The sequence below is a fragment of the Zalophus californianus genome, chromosome 4 (assembly GCF_009762305.2).
Source record: "Zalophus californianus isolate mZalCal1 chromosome 4, mZalCal1.pri.v2, whole genome shotgun sequence".
In the NCBI taxonomy this organism is placed as follows: Eukaryota; Metazoa; Chordata; class Mammalia; order Carnivora; family Otariidae; genus Zalophus; species Zalophus californianus.
The window spans coordinates 168,813,871-168,829,287 of NC_045598.1; the positions used below are offsets into that span (position 1 = coordinate 168,813,871).

Genomic DNA, 15,417 nt, shown 5'->3' on the forward strand with positions numbered 1-15,417 from the left:
GTGGCTATTCGTACATACCTTCTTATTATCAGACTGTCTTGTACTCTTCCGTAGCCTCCCTAACAGGGTACAAAGTACTCTGCACATACTATGAAAAAATTTGTTATCCTTTTAAGCCAAATCACCCTCAATATTTGTTTATAGGTCTTAAAGATTAGTCACACATATTAATTTCAAGAAAGCAGCTCAACTTCTTTCTCCATTCACTTACCTCAGAAGCATACCTATAAAAAGTAGAAAACATCATATTTTCATACAATCTGACCAGCAGTGCAAACTGGTACTATCTCCCCATGGAGCACACTATGAATCCATATTCAGAAATCTTTAAGTGTATCACCTGGCCCATCAATTATATTCCTAAACATCAACATTAAGGAAAAACTTACAGATGTGAACAAAAATTCACTGAACATGAAAGCTTCTCTATGCAATACTGGTTTTGATATATATATATTTTAAAGATTTTATTTATTTGAGAGAGAGAGAGAATGAGAGATGGAAAGCACGAGAAGGAAAGAGGGTCAGAGGGAGAAGCAGACTCCCTGCTGAGCAGGAAGCCCGATGTGGGACTCGATCCCGGGACTCCAGGATCATGACCTGAGCCAAAGGCAGTCGCTTAACCAACTGAGCCATCCAGGCGCCCCTGGTTTTGATATATTCTAACTTCACATAAAAATTAAGTCAAAAAAGAGATGTGAACAAAATATTTTGCAAGCAATTTTTATTCATTGGTTATTTTTTAAAAAGAGGAAAATAAACCTGTAGTCCTACTACCTAGAGAAATCTTTGTTTATTTTAATACACTGTACAGGGCCAGAGGAATTAAAATTCAAGAAATTAGGAAAAAATATAGATTATTCAAAAAAAGAGACTGGTAAAATAAATCATGTACAATCAAAACAATGAATTACAGGTTCATAATCCTTTAGCTTAAATCCTAGGGGCCAAATGTGTTTTGGAATTCAGAGCTTAAGAGATAACTGCATTATCTTTAAGATAGATCTTTATGATATATATTAAAATATCTTTATGATATATATTAAGACATTCCCAGCAGCAACTATTTAGAGCAGTTTCTAATAATCATTCACCTTAGTGTTTCTATAGTGAATATATGACTACACAAGTGACCTCACTTCAATTTCTGTCAAGTCTGTTCCCGTTTTTTTGTATTTAAATTCTGTGGATAAGAGACTATGACACTGTATAATGCAACATTAAAAATGATGATAAAGCTATGAACAGAGCTTTTCCTGAATGCAGACTGCTTATAAAACATATAATGCAGTTGTATACACATATGATAAGGAGTAAAATTACGTGTAAAAAACATACACACGTTTTAGAAGGCATACCAAAACACTAAAGGTTCTCTAGGTGGTAGGACTAGAGATCACCTATTTCCCTGTTTGTAAAGTTTTTATTTTAATACTGTCTTAGAAAGAACATGATAGAAATATCCTTAATAGCAATAAATTCCACCAACTGTAACTCTAAAACCAGCCAAATTTGGCATAGACAAGATGGAAATTTTATAACTTAGCTCTAATCACAAATACAAACTTTCACTTTTTCACCTAAAACATATCCTGTCCCACACGACTTTTCTGAACAAGTCTCTTCTAGATCCCAGCTTTATTCCTTTGAGATCCCCTTACTCTTTCAGCAATAAAGGATTACTCTTTTTAACACCCTATGGCAGCCAGCAGCATCCAAACTGCCAATTCTAAAGAGTAGTTCCCAATGCTGGTCCAGAAAGCTGTAATCTAGGACAATGGGTGCATGTATGTGTTAATACAAAGTCCAGGAAAGGACCTTTAAAACACATCAAATATATATATAAATATATATACATATATTACTTCCAGTTACACTATTTATGAAATTCAAGGCTGAAAACCACTTGCTTCAGAACAGTTTCAGAGGATGTCAATAAAAGCTCTTTTAGGCATAGAGCAGTAAACAAGGCAGAGAAGGTAAGAACTTTCATGAGGCTTCCATTCTAGTGGGAGACAGATAGTAATTAAATATTCAGGAGAAGAGCACAGCAACTATCAGAGTTTTGAGACAGGGAGAAAGCTGGATATCTTCAAGAAACAGCAAAAAGCTGGGTATTTTCAAGAAATAGCAAATAGGCCTGTGGAGGTAAGGAGGAACAAGCGTTATGGATGCTATTTTCTAGGTGGATAAGATAATTAGATCTGATCCCTACAACCTTTTCCAATTAATGGATCCTTCTTTTGAATATTTTGTAAATTCCCAAATTAGAAACACTTACATACAATTTTAAGTACAAAAACATTTAGGAAGACAAAATATAAAATATTTGGGTACTGCTTGACCTCATACTTACCTACCATGAAAACTGGCAAATGAAAGTATCTGTGCACTTATAGAATTTTTAAAGGGAACAGCATATCAAACTGGAACTATGGATAATCTGCAAATTTTTCTTTGCCTCCAGTATACACAGATATCAACCTAAAAAGCTGTTTCACAGAATTCTATTTTACATATCAATAAACAATCAATAAAGTGAATAAAAATATCAACATCAAACATACCTTTGGTGAGATGATACTCTCTACACTGCTCTCTAAATTACACTCAAACACATGGGCTTTGGTTAGCTTCTTATCCCAATGGGCCGCTAGCCAAATTTTGGCCAGAGGCCCTCTCTTACTGAGGACAAAGTGTGCGTAGAACATTGTTCCGGCTGATTATGAAACAGGAGGAAACCTGAAAGGGAAAAAAAAGTTAATATAAATACCATATGAAAACAAGGATTTATCAAGACATATAAAAAAATCTGAAAATAAAAGTTTCCAATTCTTTTAAATATGAGAACTATGAAAGGTTTAAGTACAATACACCTTAAAAAAACAACCACCTATCGCTTAGTTTTGAGAGGACAAGAAAAAGACCTCAAAATATTAAGAGCTGAAGGGAAAAGGGACAAAAGAGCCAAATCACTTTCATACTCCAAATAAAAGTGCCAGGGTTTTGTTTTGTTTTTTAGTAAAAATTGTCACCAGAAAACTCTTGTTCATTTTGAAATTCCGACTAGTGTTCATTCCATTCCTATCCTGATTACTGACTGTGGAGTCTGACTCTGGCCAAATGCTAGATAATATGTTCTTCATGGCAAGAAAACTATGTCAAAGAAGGAAAACACTCAGGCACAGATATTAATTAATGTGTAAATTGCCATTTTTCACAACCCCATTAACAATTGATACTCAGCTAGATGCTTTATACCATAACTGCTATCTCATGACAAGCACTGTAATAATAAGCATTTCATATTGTACCAAATAAAGATAAGCAGGTGGGTTGGGCCCATTTTCCAGGTGAGTAGTTTAGAAAAGCTGAGGCTTAAAAAGTATTACATATATAGCTTTCCAAACTCAGGAACTTGAAAAGCACTTGTCCATAATTTAAATACTATATTCAGGACAATGACACAGTGTAACGTTTATCTTATGACTGAAACAGCCTTAGTAGAAATACAAGCGTTATTGACATTTTATTTTTCTTTCAGCAAGCTATGAATAAATACATAAGAAAAAAAAAGGCAGCTTAAAAACTCCAGCTTGCAGAGTACATTAACTGTGCATGTTTCCTATATTTCCTGTGTTGTTAGTTCCCTTATATTATTTATTTTCTTTCACAGAAGATTAAAAAAAATCTATTTTGCCAGATGAATTTTTTTCTAAAATGCCCAGGACTAGAAGATATGTCATGTTTTTACAGAAATAAACTCAAGCACACCCGCAGCACATGAAAAGTACTTAAACATTTTTAAAACATTTTTGATCCTGAAATAATTATAGATTCACAGGAGTCCCAGAAATAGTACAGAGAGGTCCCACTTACCCTTTAACCAGTCTCCCCCAATGGTGACACCTTACATACAGTATCAAAACCAGGACAGTGACACTGGTACAATGTGTATGTATATTTCTGTATGTATAATTCTATGCCATTTTATCGCATGTGCAGATCTGCATAACCACCACTGTGAGGGAATAAAATGCAAAACTAATTCATCAACACAAAGCTCTCCCTCTCCTATCCTTTTAAATTGTCACACCCATTCTTTTCTCTCTACCATTCTTAAGCCCCAGCAACCACCACTCTGTTCTTCATCTCTAATTTTGTCATTTTGAGAATGTTATATAAATGGAATGATACAATATGTGACCTTTTAGATTCAGTCATCTAACACTCTTTGAGATCCACCAAGGTTATTGCATGTATCAATAGTATGCTCCTTTTTATCACAGAGTAGCATTCCAGGAGATGGATATACCACTATTTGCTTTGTCAATCACCTACTGAAGGATATTTGGTTGTTTCCAGCTCGAGGCTGTTTCAAATAAAGCTGCTATAAATATCTGTGTATATAGACTTTTAGTGAACAGAGTTTTCATTTCTCTGGGACAAATGTCCTGACGTATGACTGCTGGGCAGCATGATAAGTGTTATGTTTAGTTTTAAAAGAAACTTCAACATAACGCCTATCAAAATCCTAGTGACTTTTCTTTATAGCCATTCATAAGAAAATTTACATGGAAAGGCAAAGGAATGAGAATAGCTAAAACTATATTTTTTAAAAAAGAATACAGTGAGATGAATTTGTCTATCCAATTTCAAGATTTACATAGCTACAAAGTCAACATTGTTTGGCAGACAGAAAAACACACAGATCAATGAAACAGGGCAGGGAACCCAGAAATCCACATAAGTAAGTTCACCTGATTTTTCACAAAGATGAAGAAACTTGACAAAGGTGAAAGGATAGTCTTTTCAACAAATAATGCTTGGGTGATTGGACATCATCCACGGCGGGGGGGGGGGGGGGGGGGAACCCTGATCCAAACCTCACACATTATATGAAAAGTAATTCAAAATAAATCATAGACTTAAATGTAAAAGTTTAAAATTTTTAGAAAAAAAACCAGAGGGGAAAAACCTTTGGTATACATAAACCTTGGTAAGTGTATTTATTTTTTTGAGAGAGAGAATGAGAGAGAGAGAGAGCGCGCGCGCGCGCTCACACAAGCAGGGGGAGCAGCAGAGGGAGAGGGAGAAGCACACTCCCCACTGAGTAGGCCCCTGGGATCATGACGTGAGCCGAAGGCAGATGCTCAACTGACTGAGCCACCCAGGCGCCCAGTAAGAGCTTTTAGAAAGGACACCAAAAACATGTCCCATAAAGGCAAAAAACCCAATGAATTGACCTTTATCAAATTAAGAAATTTTGTTCTATGAAAGAGCTGAGAATGTAAAGGTACAATAGGGGAAAAAGTTTGAAAATGACACATCTGACAGGGACCTGGATCCAGAATAAAGAATTCTAAAAACTCAAGTAAAAAAATCTAATTAGAAAATGAACAAAAGAAATTTCACAGAAAAGGACATGCCAACGGCAAATAAGACAAAAAAAGATGCTCACCATCACCAGTCATTAAGAAAATGCAAATTTAGACCCACTAGAGATCACTGCACATCTATTATAAGACCTAAAACAAAAAATAATGGCAACACCAAAGTCCAGTGAGGATATACAGAAGCTTCATCTCTTATACACTGCTAGTGGGAATAAAAATTCCTTTTTGAATTAGCTTAAAAAAAGAAATCCAGAGTAAATAAACTCTAATTTTCATGTTTTTACAGACTGTAAATTTTAAAACGAGAATTTTGCTTACTGTACTTTGAATTAAAAATTGTGCCCATTCTTTCCAGTGATGTACAGAAAATATATATTAAACATATCACAGGCAAGAGACTTCATGCCTGTCAAAAATGTTTGAAAGGGTGGAGGTGCAAAAGTAATTCAGTTAGGTTTGCCTCCTCTCCATTTTCCATCACTTAATGGGAGAGGGTTCTGAAATTCTCATTTGCTGAACCAGATGCTCCCAGGGGATCATTAATTTACCCTAGGAAAACTGTCTCCAAAGGGAAAAAAAAAAAAAAAAAAAAGGCTCCATCAATTGCCCAATGTTGGGAACTCTTTTTCTCAAACGTGAAGTTAAGAAAAGAACTAAGGAATACGAAACTAGGAAGAATTCAGATCAAACACTCTAAGGTAGAAGAATTAAATAATAACACTTCAAGTGTATCTTGTCTTGCCCAGCAGTATTTTATAGTTCAAAATATGCTTCCCAGAATCAAAGAACCTATGTTGCAAAGCAGTGCTTTTAAGCCTAAATGTTTGTTAGCATGAAAATTAAGCTGCATCTACAGCACTATAAAGTCTACAGGATTTTGTAGAAATTCAGTATGGCAGTGTGTTCTTAGAAATACCATCACTGTCATACACAAGAAGTCCCAAGTTTCACTGCAGAAGATAGCTGTGTTCCAATAAAAATCTCCTTAATATTTAGCTCTTAGAATATTGCCTGCTGCATGTCAACTACTAAATACGTGCTTAATGAATAAGGAAATGAGATACACCAAGTGATCTCATAATTGACACACGTAAAAAATTCTGGAGATTTTAGAAATTAAAACTACTGGCGCTTTTCAACAGGTGTCAGTAGCTCATGGCCAGGACTTAAGCTCCTAGTCAAGAGTACCATGCCTAAAATATCCCAGCTATGTGGAGGCAGAGATTCCTAAATAGATGTTTTCTTGGCATGGTATGGGGGTAACTAGAGCAGAGTGGTGCTAAAATTATTCTGGGAAACAATTAGCAAGAGGAAATCACCCTAATAACTAAAGAAAGCCTGAAGCACAGTGGTGGATCAACTACTGGCTTATATCTAAATAAGAAGAAAGTGTAATCATTGCTTTTAAACAATCTTTCTCCTTAGTATTACTGTACTTAACCAATCTTAAAAAATTGATTAATCTCTGTAGATTTTGAATTTCTGTAGATCTATGTTAATCCTTTGCAAAAGATCTTAGCATAAAGCCTGCATTTGGTCCCAGAGCATAGCTTAGCAATTTCATGATTTCTCATTTTTTTTTCTAAAGCAGCAAACTTTTTTCAATATATCCTAAAAAGTAATTTCATGTTTTCACAATATGAATTATGATATTTCATTCATCTGTTAGAAAACAGGGCAGGACAATGGTTGTACAAATTGGTATGACCTTCTCAAGGGCAATTTGCCAACATCTTATGAAAATCTCAAACATTCGTACTTTTAAACCAGAAACTGCACTTACAGTAATAATGCCAAAGATATACATGGAGATGCAAAATATTAGTAACAACAAAAAAATCTTTAAAAAATCTCACTAAGATCTAAGAATTTTGTGTGTCCCTCTTCATGACAGTACTGGCCCATTCTACAGACTGGAAAACAGAGAAAAGAAGAGGACAATGTGCCAAAGGTCACTAGCATTTAAGGCAAGTGGAAACTTGAATTTCAGAACCCACACCTCTAACTGCAACACTGTGTTGCCCTACCAGCATGACTTTTAACGGCAAAATATTAGAAATGACTTAGCATCTTTTAACAAATACACCCATATAAGAGAATTCCATGAGGCCTTAAACAATGATATACATACATGTATTTAAAAAAAAGGAGGGCTCTCTCTATATAACATATATTTAATGCACTTGCATAAAATATCTGTGGTGTACAAATGAAACTGATGACACTGGTTACCCTTTGGAAAGTGGGTCTGCTGGGAAAGTGAGACCAACCTTTTTGTACTGTTTAACTTGGAACATACACAAATATCACGTACTCAAAGTAAATAACTCTTATATTGGAAGTCAAGACACAATCCTCCTTTGCCATTAACAGGCAAGTTAAGCTGCTTAGTCTGTGTGGTTCATTTTCATAAACTATGAACACCTGGAAGATTGAAATTCAGGTATTTACTAACCTTGGAAAACATCTATACCTAACTCATGGAAGAATGTATCTCTTGGGGGTTGGGGAGTTTCTCAGGAACAGAAGCTATTTCCAACCCTGCACACTAGAGTTCCCCACCCTTTTGGTACTAACATTCTTTGAACAAGAGATTTACAATCAGAAGGTCCTAGATTCAAATTCTTCTTCCTCCTTAGCTGTTTAGTAAGGGTTAAAAGTTACTTAACATTTGAGTCTTAGCTTTCACATCCATAAAACGAGGATATTTACCAAACAGGATTATGAGAATGAAATAGAACAGCAAACCAACACAATCCCACTGCAGATATAAGTAAACAGTAATTCTGAAGAAAATCTCACAGCAGAGCATATACAGGTCAGCATGATTATGCTTAACAATCTGACATCACATTTAAACAAATAACACAAAACCTGTATTTCTCAAAAATCAGAAATTCCCCTTCTGCACAAAACTGTAAAAGATAAAATTTCTCAGAATGTGTTCCAATAAATAGAAATTCATCAGGAAAGAAATAATCAACTTTAAGAATACTTTAAACATATGCCACTCTAAGTGGAAAACTTAATTCTAGAGCGTACTGTGTTCTTTATAAACAACAAAAAAAGTAAATTAGGTTACACTCTACCGATGTTAAGTCTAACTTTGTATAAAAAGCATTATGTCCATCAATTATGCACTGCTGTCACCTCAACCATTTACGAACTGTTAAATAATTTAATCACTGGATATGGTATACATCCTCATCAGTGTCTTTTGAAAAATAATTATGAGATGCCTCCAACATTAAAAAAAGGACATTTAATGACTCTACAACTTAGGAAAGCTTCTCCAGCCCGTCTCCAAAATTCTGCCGACTCACACAGGTCACTGGCATTTGCATTCATTTTATGAAAATAAGAGTTTTTTTCTGGATTTCAGTGATGATTCTAAACAGCATTATAAGAGCAAATACTAACTTTCGCTTGCAAAGAGAGCCGATAAACACAAGCCTTTACCAGAAAGCCTTAAAAACACAAGCGCGTTTGTGAACGCTTAAGACGGCCTAACAAATCATAGGGTGGGCAGACAAACCCTCCAGCGTTTCCTTCTTTCAAATTTGAAGAAGGCCGCTAGGTCTGGCAGCACAAGTAGACAGTGTCACCCCACTCTATCACAGCAGATCAATCGCAAAGCCTTTCCCGGCGAGCAAATAGACGTCAAGCATTTGTCAGAAACACACACCTTCCCAAAGCGTCTCTACATCAGTATCAAAACACTCAATATCCCTAATCATTAGAAAAGTCGAGGCGGGGCGGGGGGGGGAACCAATTATGCTAATTTCCTAAGAATCAGAAGCAACTTCCCTTGGTCGGGTTTTCTGTTGGTCTGTCCAGTATGTAATATTCCCAACGTAAAATTTTTCCTTTAAAAAAGGGGAGGGGGAGCAACAGCAGTCCCTGGAGAGGGGCCCGCCGCAGTGATGCCGTCGCACAGCGCCCGCAAGGGCAAGGCCCGCACGTCTCCGACCCCCGCACCCAAGCTCTGCGAACGGTTGCTGTCCCTTCGAGCTGCCATCGCGGGCGCCGACCCGCCGCCGCCGCCTCCCGCCCCGCGTCTTCCTAGACAGCCATTTTTACCGGAGTAGGCGGCCCAGTCCCCAGAGCGGGCTCGTTCAAACCTCCGCCTCTCCCTCCGCGGCCCAAGGTTTCCTCTACCTCCTCCGGGAGATGCGGCTCCCGAGGGACTGGCGGAGTAACGGCTTTTTCGGCCTTGGAACGGACCAGAACCATTTGTTACCGAACAAGCGATAACGCGGGCCCAGACTGCGCGGGTCCTGGCCGAGGGCGGGCCCGGGGGAAGAGGCCTGGGCGGGCGGCGCTGCCGTTCCGGAGCTTGGAGGGTGGCAGCACGGCCACCATCCCGGGGCGCGGCGAGCGCTCTTCTCCCTCGCTTCCCCCGCCCCCCCAGAGTCCGGTTCCTAGACTGCAAGACGGCAGGGAAGGGGTAGGCGGAGGGAGCCCGAGGATAAGAGGGGCTGGCCGAGTATCTTACCTTGCTCTCCGCCGGGAGCTGGGCGGGCTGGGTGGCCTGGGGAGGGGAAAAGGGTCGGGGGAGGGGGCGGGGAAAGGGGGGGAGCCCCTGTGAGGTGTAGCTTCGGAGCAGCTCCCGCCGCAGCCACAGCCACCGCCTCCTTTCCGATTCACTCAAACAAACAAGATGGCTGCCGTTACGCCGCGGCTCTTCCTGCCGCCCAAATCCTCGGTTCAAATCGGCAGGATGTTTACGGTCAAAATGGTACCTATGCGCCTGCGCAACCAGCCTAAGCCCTAGAAGGAGCGACGCAGGCGCATTGACCATTTCCTTTTAGTTGGACCCCGCCCTCTGGTTGTGCAGCCCCGAACTGAGCAAGCGCGAAGGTGATTCTCTTGGCAGAGGGTCTTCAAGCGCTGCGGACCAGGCCGACAGTGCACGCGCAGCGCTTGCCAGTGGCGTGAATATCTGAGTTTACCTTTAGTCTTACGCTTGTTTTAGAGGGAATATCTGTTGTTGTGCAGTTTTATTTGCCACGACAAAAAAAATTCATTTAAAACCCTTAAACAAGCTCCATAAAATCTAGGGGTTCATTGAGTCAACCTATATTTATACATGGTCTTCTCCGAACCACTTACTGTGATAGCTAGGGTCTGGGGCATAATGATGAATACGAAAGAGATAGTACCTGCCTTCATGAAGCTTTCGGTATAGCTAGGGAGGAATTTTTAGAAATACTTGTGCCACAAAAAACGCCAAATGTACAAGGAGACCCAAAAGTGGGCAAGTTTGGAGTGGAAGAGAAGGACTTCCTTGAATTGATGTGGAGCTGGAATGTGGGCTTGAATTCCCAAGAAGAGAGAATAGGATGTGCAAAAGTCCCATGGCAGTAGAGAACAAGATAGGGGTAGAGGGGGAAAAAAGTCATGTGTCTGGACACTAATGGAGGCTTCTTCATTTTAGAAAGACTATCCAGGCATATTGAAGAGGACTAGAGTAAATGCCCCGGTGTAATTTGTGTTCTTTTGTGGGTTTTTTTTTTTAAAGGAAATAAAACCAGTAGGGATTGGTAACCAATTCCTTATGAGGTTGTGGTAGAGGGAGTTGCGAAGGTGCGATAGCTAGCCATCTTTGCAATTCTGGCTTGGGACTTACTTGCAAGGATTAGATGGACTGGACTGGGGAGCCATACAATGAGACAGAGCAGATGGAGGAGGGTTATATGAAGTTAGTTTTGTTTTCTTTTGTTCGTTGTTTATCCCACCATCAAGTCTTCATTCTCTCAGTGGCTTCCTTAACTGGTCTCTCTACTCCCACTCTAGTCTTCCTTCAATTAATCACTTTCCTGCAATGCAGTCTAAAGAACCTTTGCAAAACACATGTCTAATCACTCCCCTCCCTTTCTAAAAACTTTTCCATAGCTTTCTGAAGGCTATTATCCAGAATACTTGATGTAGCCCCTGCCTCCTGCTCTAGCTTCCTCTGCTGCCTGCTCCCCGGCTTTCTCACAGTGCTCCAGTCACTCCACTTTTTAAAATCATCAGGTACACTATGAGCACTTCTGCTCAAGATTTTTGCACTGGCTGTTCCCTGTGCTTAAAACAGTCTTGCATTTTCATACCCTCCCCTTGGTCTAATTCTTAATCTTTAACATCTTAGTTCCACAGTCACTTCCTCAAGAGAGTCTTCCCTGATCCTCTGTATTATTTAGGGTAATGCTATTACTATAAAATAGATCCCCTCCCTGCCCCAAATTTCAGGGCTTTACAAGATGGCCCTACCAATTACTGCCTGTATGGGGATAATAATTTTCATGATTTTTGAAAGAATTAAATGAGATCATATATACAAAGCACACAACATAATGCTTGGAACTGAGTAATTACTCAGTAAATTGTGGCTATTATTCTTGTTCCTTCTACTTTCTGAGCAATGAAATAGCAAGCAAGGTAGGGCAAATATTTATCAGATATCCAACTTTTAAGAACATTAAAAATACCTGGATATTCTAAATGTCCCTCTTAACTATACTTGCTCTATGACCAATCTGAAAATTTATCTCCCTCTCCCCCCTCCCCTCCTTTTCTTTCTCACTCTCTCCCTCTTTCTCTCTCCCCCCCTTCCTCTTCCCCCTCCCTCTCTCCCTCCAGTACTGAATTCCCAAGGTACTATCACTTCTTTTCTCTGGAACTATTTTTATTCTTATCCATTAGATCTCTACCCAAGCCCACCTTCCCTTTCATGGATTTTATATAGTTTCTTCACATACAGCCCTAGTCCCCTAAATCTGCTGGATTTGATTTCTTTTGAACAAGGTGTATGTTCTGTTCTGGCTCAAAGTCCCATCCTATCAACATATTCATTCATCTCCTTGTACTAAAATGTCAAGTTAACTTTTCTTGTTACGGAAGTTAGCTGCAGTCAACATCTCCTTTACCTGGAAATACTTATTTGATGAATCTGTATATGTTAATTTTAATAATTGTGAATTTGTTTGGCTGAAACCATGACAGGACTGATTTAAATTATAACTTTAATCTTCCTTTAGTTGAAAATGGTTGGCTTTTCTTTTCTGATTACTTAGTTGATGACTTGTCTGATTTGGGACAATCACTATCTGAAGAACTGGCTGCTGCCACCATCCTGAGTATGTTTATGAAAGCAGCTGTGTTCTTTCTGTCTTATTTCACAATGACATGCACACGCCCATGCATACACACACAACTGAGACTTAATGTGGAATAAAAAACTTGTTACAGAAAAAGACGACCAACTGATAGTAGCAGAGTTATTTAAGACTTACACACAATTTTGTAGACTTGTTCCTCGAATTGCCAAATTTTAAAAAACATAATTAATTATATGTTATTTATATATATACATGTATGTATATATATATTAAGTAGGACGCATATATACATATATATGTGTATATATATATATTAAGTAGGACACATTGCATTAGGAGAGAAATAAGGCAGATGGACAGATTTTCAGGAGTATTTCAATGTTAAGTAATGGGTGAGTATTGAACATTCTGCACCAGAATTTTAAAAAATCTTCTTTAAATAAAGAAAAATCAAAGTATAAAATATTTGTTGAATGAGGCCTCTAAACCTGATTAAAGAAAATCCAGAAAGAGTGAATAGCCTCTTTAAGATTTGGAGGTAGGGCAGAGAAATGGACAGAAAGTAACTGAAAAAACAATTGTAGATTCTGGCTTTTCTTGTCAACCATATCCTTTTTATCTCTAAAAGAGACTGTAATATTTTAATCAAAAAGAAAATGCATTTTAAGGACAACAGTCCTAGTCAAAAATGTTATAGTCGGACAAGTTATATAAGAAGCAGATGAAGGACAAAACATTGAAATATCAATTCTTAATATGCTTAGATATTAAGTAAATGACTGGTTATGGGGTGTGAGAGAGGGTATTGTAAGTCACAGAAATGGTATATCCTATTCAGAGCCACATCTCAGCTTTGGGCATGTGGGTTTGAGTCAGTATTGTGCTCTGGAGAGGGGCTGCAAATATCTCTGTCCAGGTGTACTAAAGGTCTGCTCAGGCAGGTAGGCAAAGAAGAATCACAAGGGGCCAGAGCAGGCCCAGGGATCTGCAGGTCTGTGGGCCAGGTGGGACTGTGAGTTTGTCAAGGATTAAGGTTGAAGCCAGGGAATGCTGCAGACGCAGAAGCTGGGTCAGGGTCTATGCTAATTACTTAGACTTTTCTCAGAAAATTTCATCATGCTAACTGCATTTCAGTGCTGAGAGCAGTTTTAACTCTTAATCTGGGAGTTTTTGTCAGTGACTATTTTGATGCATTTCTTCTGTTTTCAAACCCATCATCTCTTCTGTGTATCCTGCTGCACCTTTGAGACTAGGTGTTTATTCAAAAGCAGATGGATAGTGTTTCCTCTGAACTCCTCTAGCCATTGCAGGATGCAGGCATTTTTGTTGTAACACCATACACTTTGTTCCTTTCATTCTGTGTAACTGCTTACCAGTAGGGCAATTTGGAAGAAAATATGGTTGGGTCGATCTCTGAAATCCTATACAACTGACAAAAATGGTAACATCTTAATGAAAAATCCTTGCAAACTTAAAAAAGACATGTTAAATTACCATTAATAAAGAAGTCATACAGTAAATATAGTACTTTTCCTAAAAAGAAGATGAAGGTGGCTTGTTGGAAGAGGTATAAGGGAAGGTAGAAGCTGCTGAGTTATGAGACAGGGGCAAAATGCACAGAGATAAAGGAAACTAGCAGTAAGCACTTCAGAGATACAGCTTATGGCTAAACTGAGTCAAGAGCTGACTCGAAGTGAATGGGCATCATGTATAGTCCTGTGTCCTCCATGGCCTCAAATGTGTTAATATGCTTTGCTTTAACATGATGGGGGCAAAAAGTTAATGTGCCAGGGAAAGGAATCATACCTAGACTAATGTAATTTCCATGTAATTTGGAAATTATTTCCCTATCTGCTAATCCTATGCAAGGAATTAACATTATTATATAAACTCACACTGAAAAATAACAGACGGAAATTCTTTTCCTAAGACTAAAGGAAAACTTTATTATCAGTGAGGTCTGATATATTCATGGTAGAATGGCAGAGAGTGATGCTTGTCCAACTTTAATAGGCTTATAACTTGGGAACTTGTGAAATTGCTGATTTGCATTTGGCAGTTTGGGTTGGGGTCCAAAATTCTTTGTTTTGTTTGCTTGTTTTTTTGTTTGTTTGTTTTTTTGGCAAGCTTCCAGGTAATTCTGAGGCTGCTGGTACATGGACCACATCAAGGAACAAGGATTTTTTACAGAACAGACTTTGGAACTAGGTAGACTTGGGTTTATATCATGGCTCCTCCATTTAGTAGCTGTGTGACCTTCAACAAGTTGCTCAACTTCCCTGAGACTCAGTTTTCTCATCTGTAAAATCAGGCTAATTATATCTATACCCTCATGGCTGTGATGTTTATTACCCAAGATGATCTAAAGCATCTATCATAGTGCTTGGCACATTATTTAAACCCAGCAAATAATAGTTACTATTCTAGTATTATTATAGTTGGATCTGATAATTTTCTCCTTCACTATTGATTTAGAATAAAGATCTCTATTGAGTTCCATGACAAAAACTGAGAGTTGCTTCCCAACATTTTCCCCTTTTCCTTTAGTATGGCACATGGCCCCAGGTAAAACATTACATTTCCCAGCCTCTCTTGCATATAGGTGTGGCCAAGTGAATATGTTCTACTCAGTGATATGTGGGTGTTCCTAAAAGATTCTTAAGAAGGAGTAGCCCAGACTTCTTTTTCCTTCATCTTGCTGCTTGGAATGTGGATGTGATGCCTGGTGCTCCAGCAGCCAGTCTGGACCATGAGCACAAGGCTTATCCTAAGGATAACAGAACAGTGAGATGGACAAGTTTGGATCCATGATAACTTTGTAGAGATTTCATGTGACCTCTCAAGTGCCCACCTCCAGACTTCTTTCTTATAACTGAGAAATAAAGTCATGTATTGATATTTTTATTTCTTTTGTTATT

The 15,417-nt window shown here is 38.5% G+C and overlaps 1 protein-coding gene across 2 annotated transcripts in view; it reads right to left on the bottom strand.

Moving 5' to 3' along the window:
• RAD21 (RAD21 cohesin complex component) overlaps positions 1 to 10,102 on the bottom strand; it is a 28,912-nt gene extending 18,810 nt beyond the window's left edge. The window contains exons 1-2 of one of the 2 annotated variants that reach the window (XM_027612435.2): positions 9,892 to 10,102; positions 2,568 to 2,742 (exon numbers count right to left, since the gene is read on the bottom strand). In XM_027612435.2, coding sequence (XP_027468236.1) covers positions 2,568 to 2,711 — 144 coding nt within the window. In that variant the 5' untranslated portion in view covers positions 2,712 to 2,742; positions 9,892 to 10,102. Of the gene's footprint in view, positions 1 to 2,567; positions 2,743 to 9,476; positions 9,619 to 9,891 lie in introns of those variants that run through there. The other variant, XM_027612440.2, reaches the window with a different exon arrangement.
• Positions 10,103 to 15,417: the final 5,315 nt, after the last annotated feature.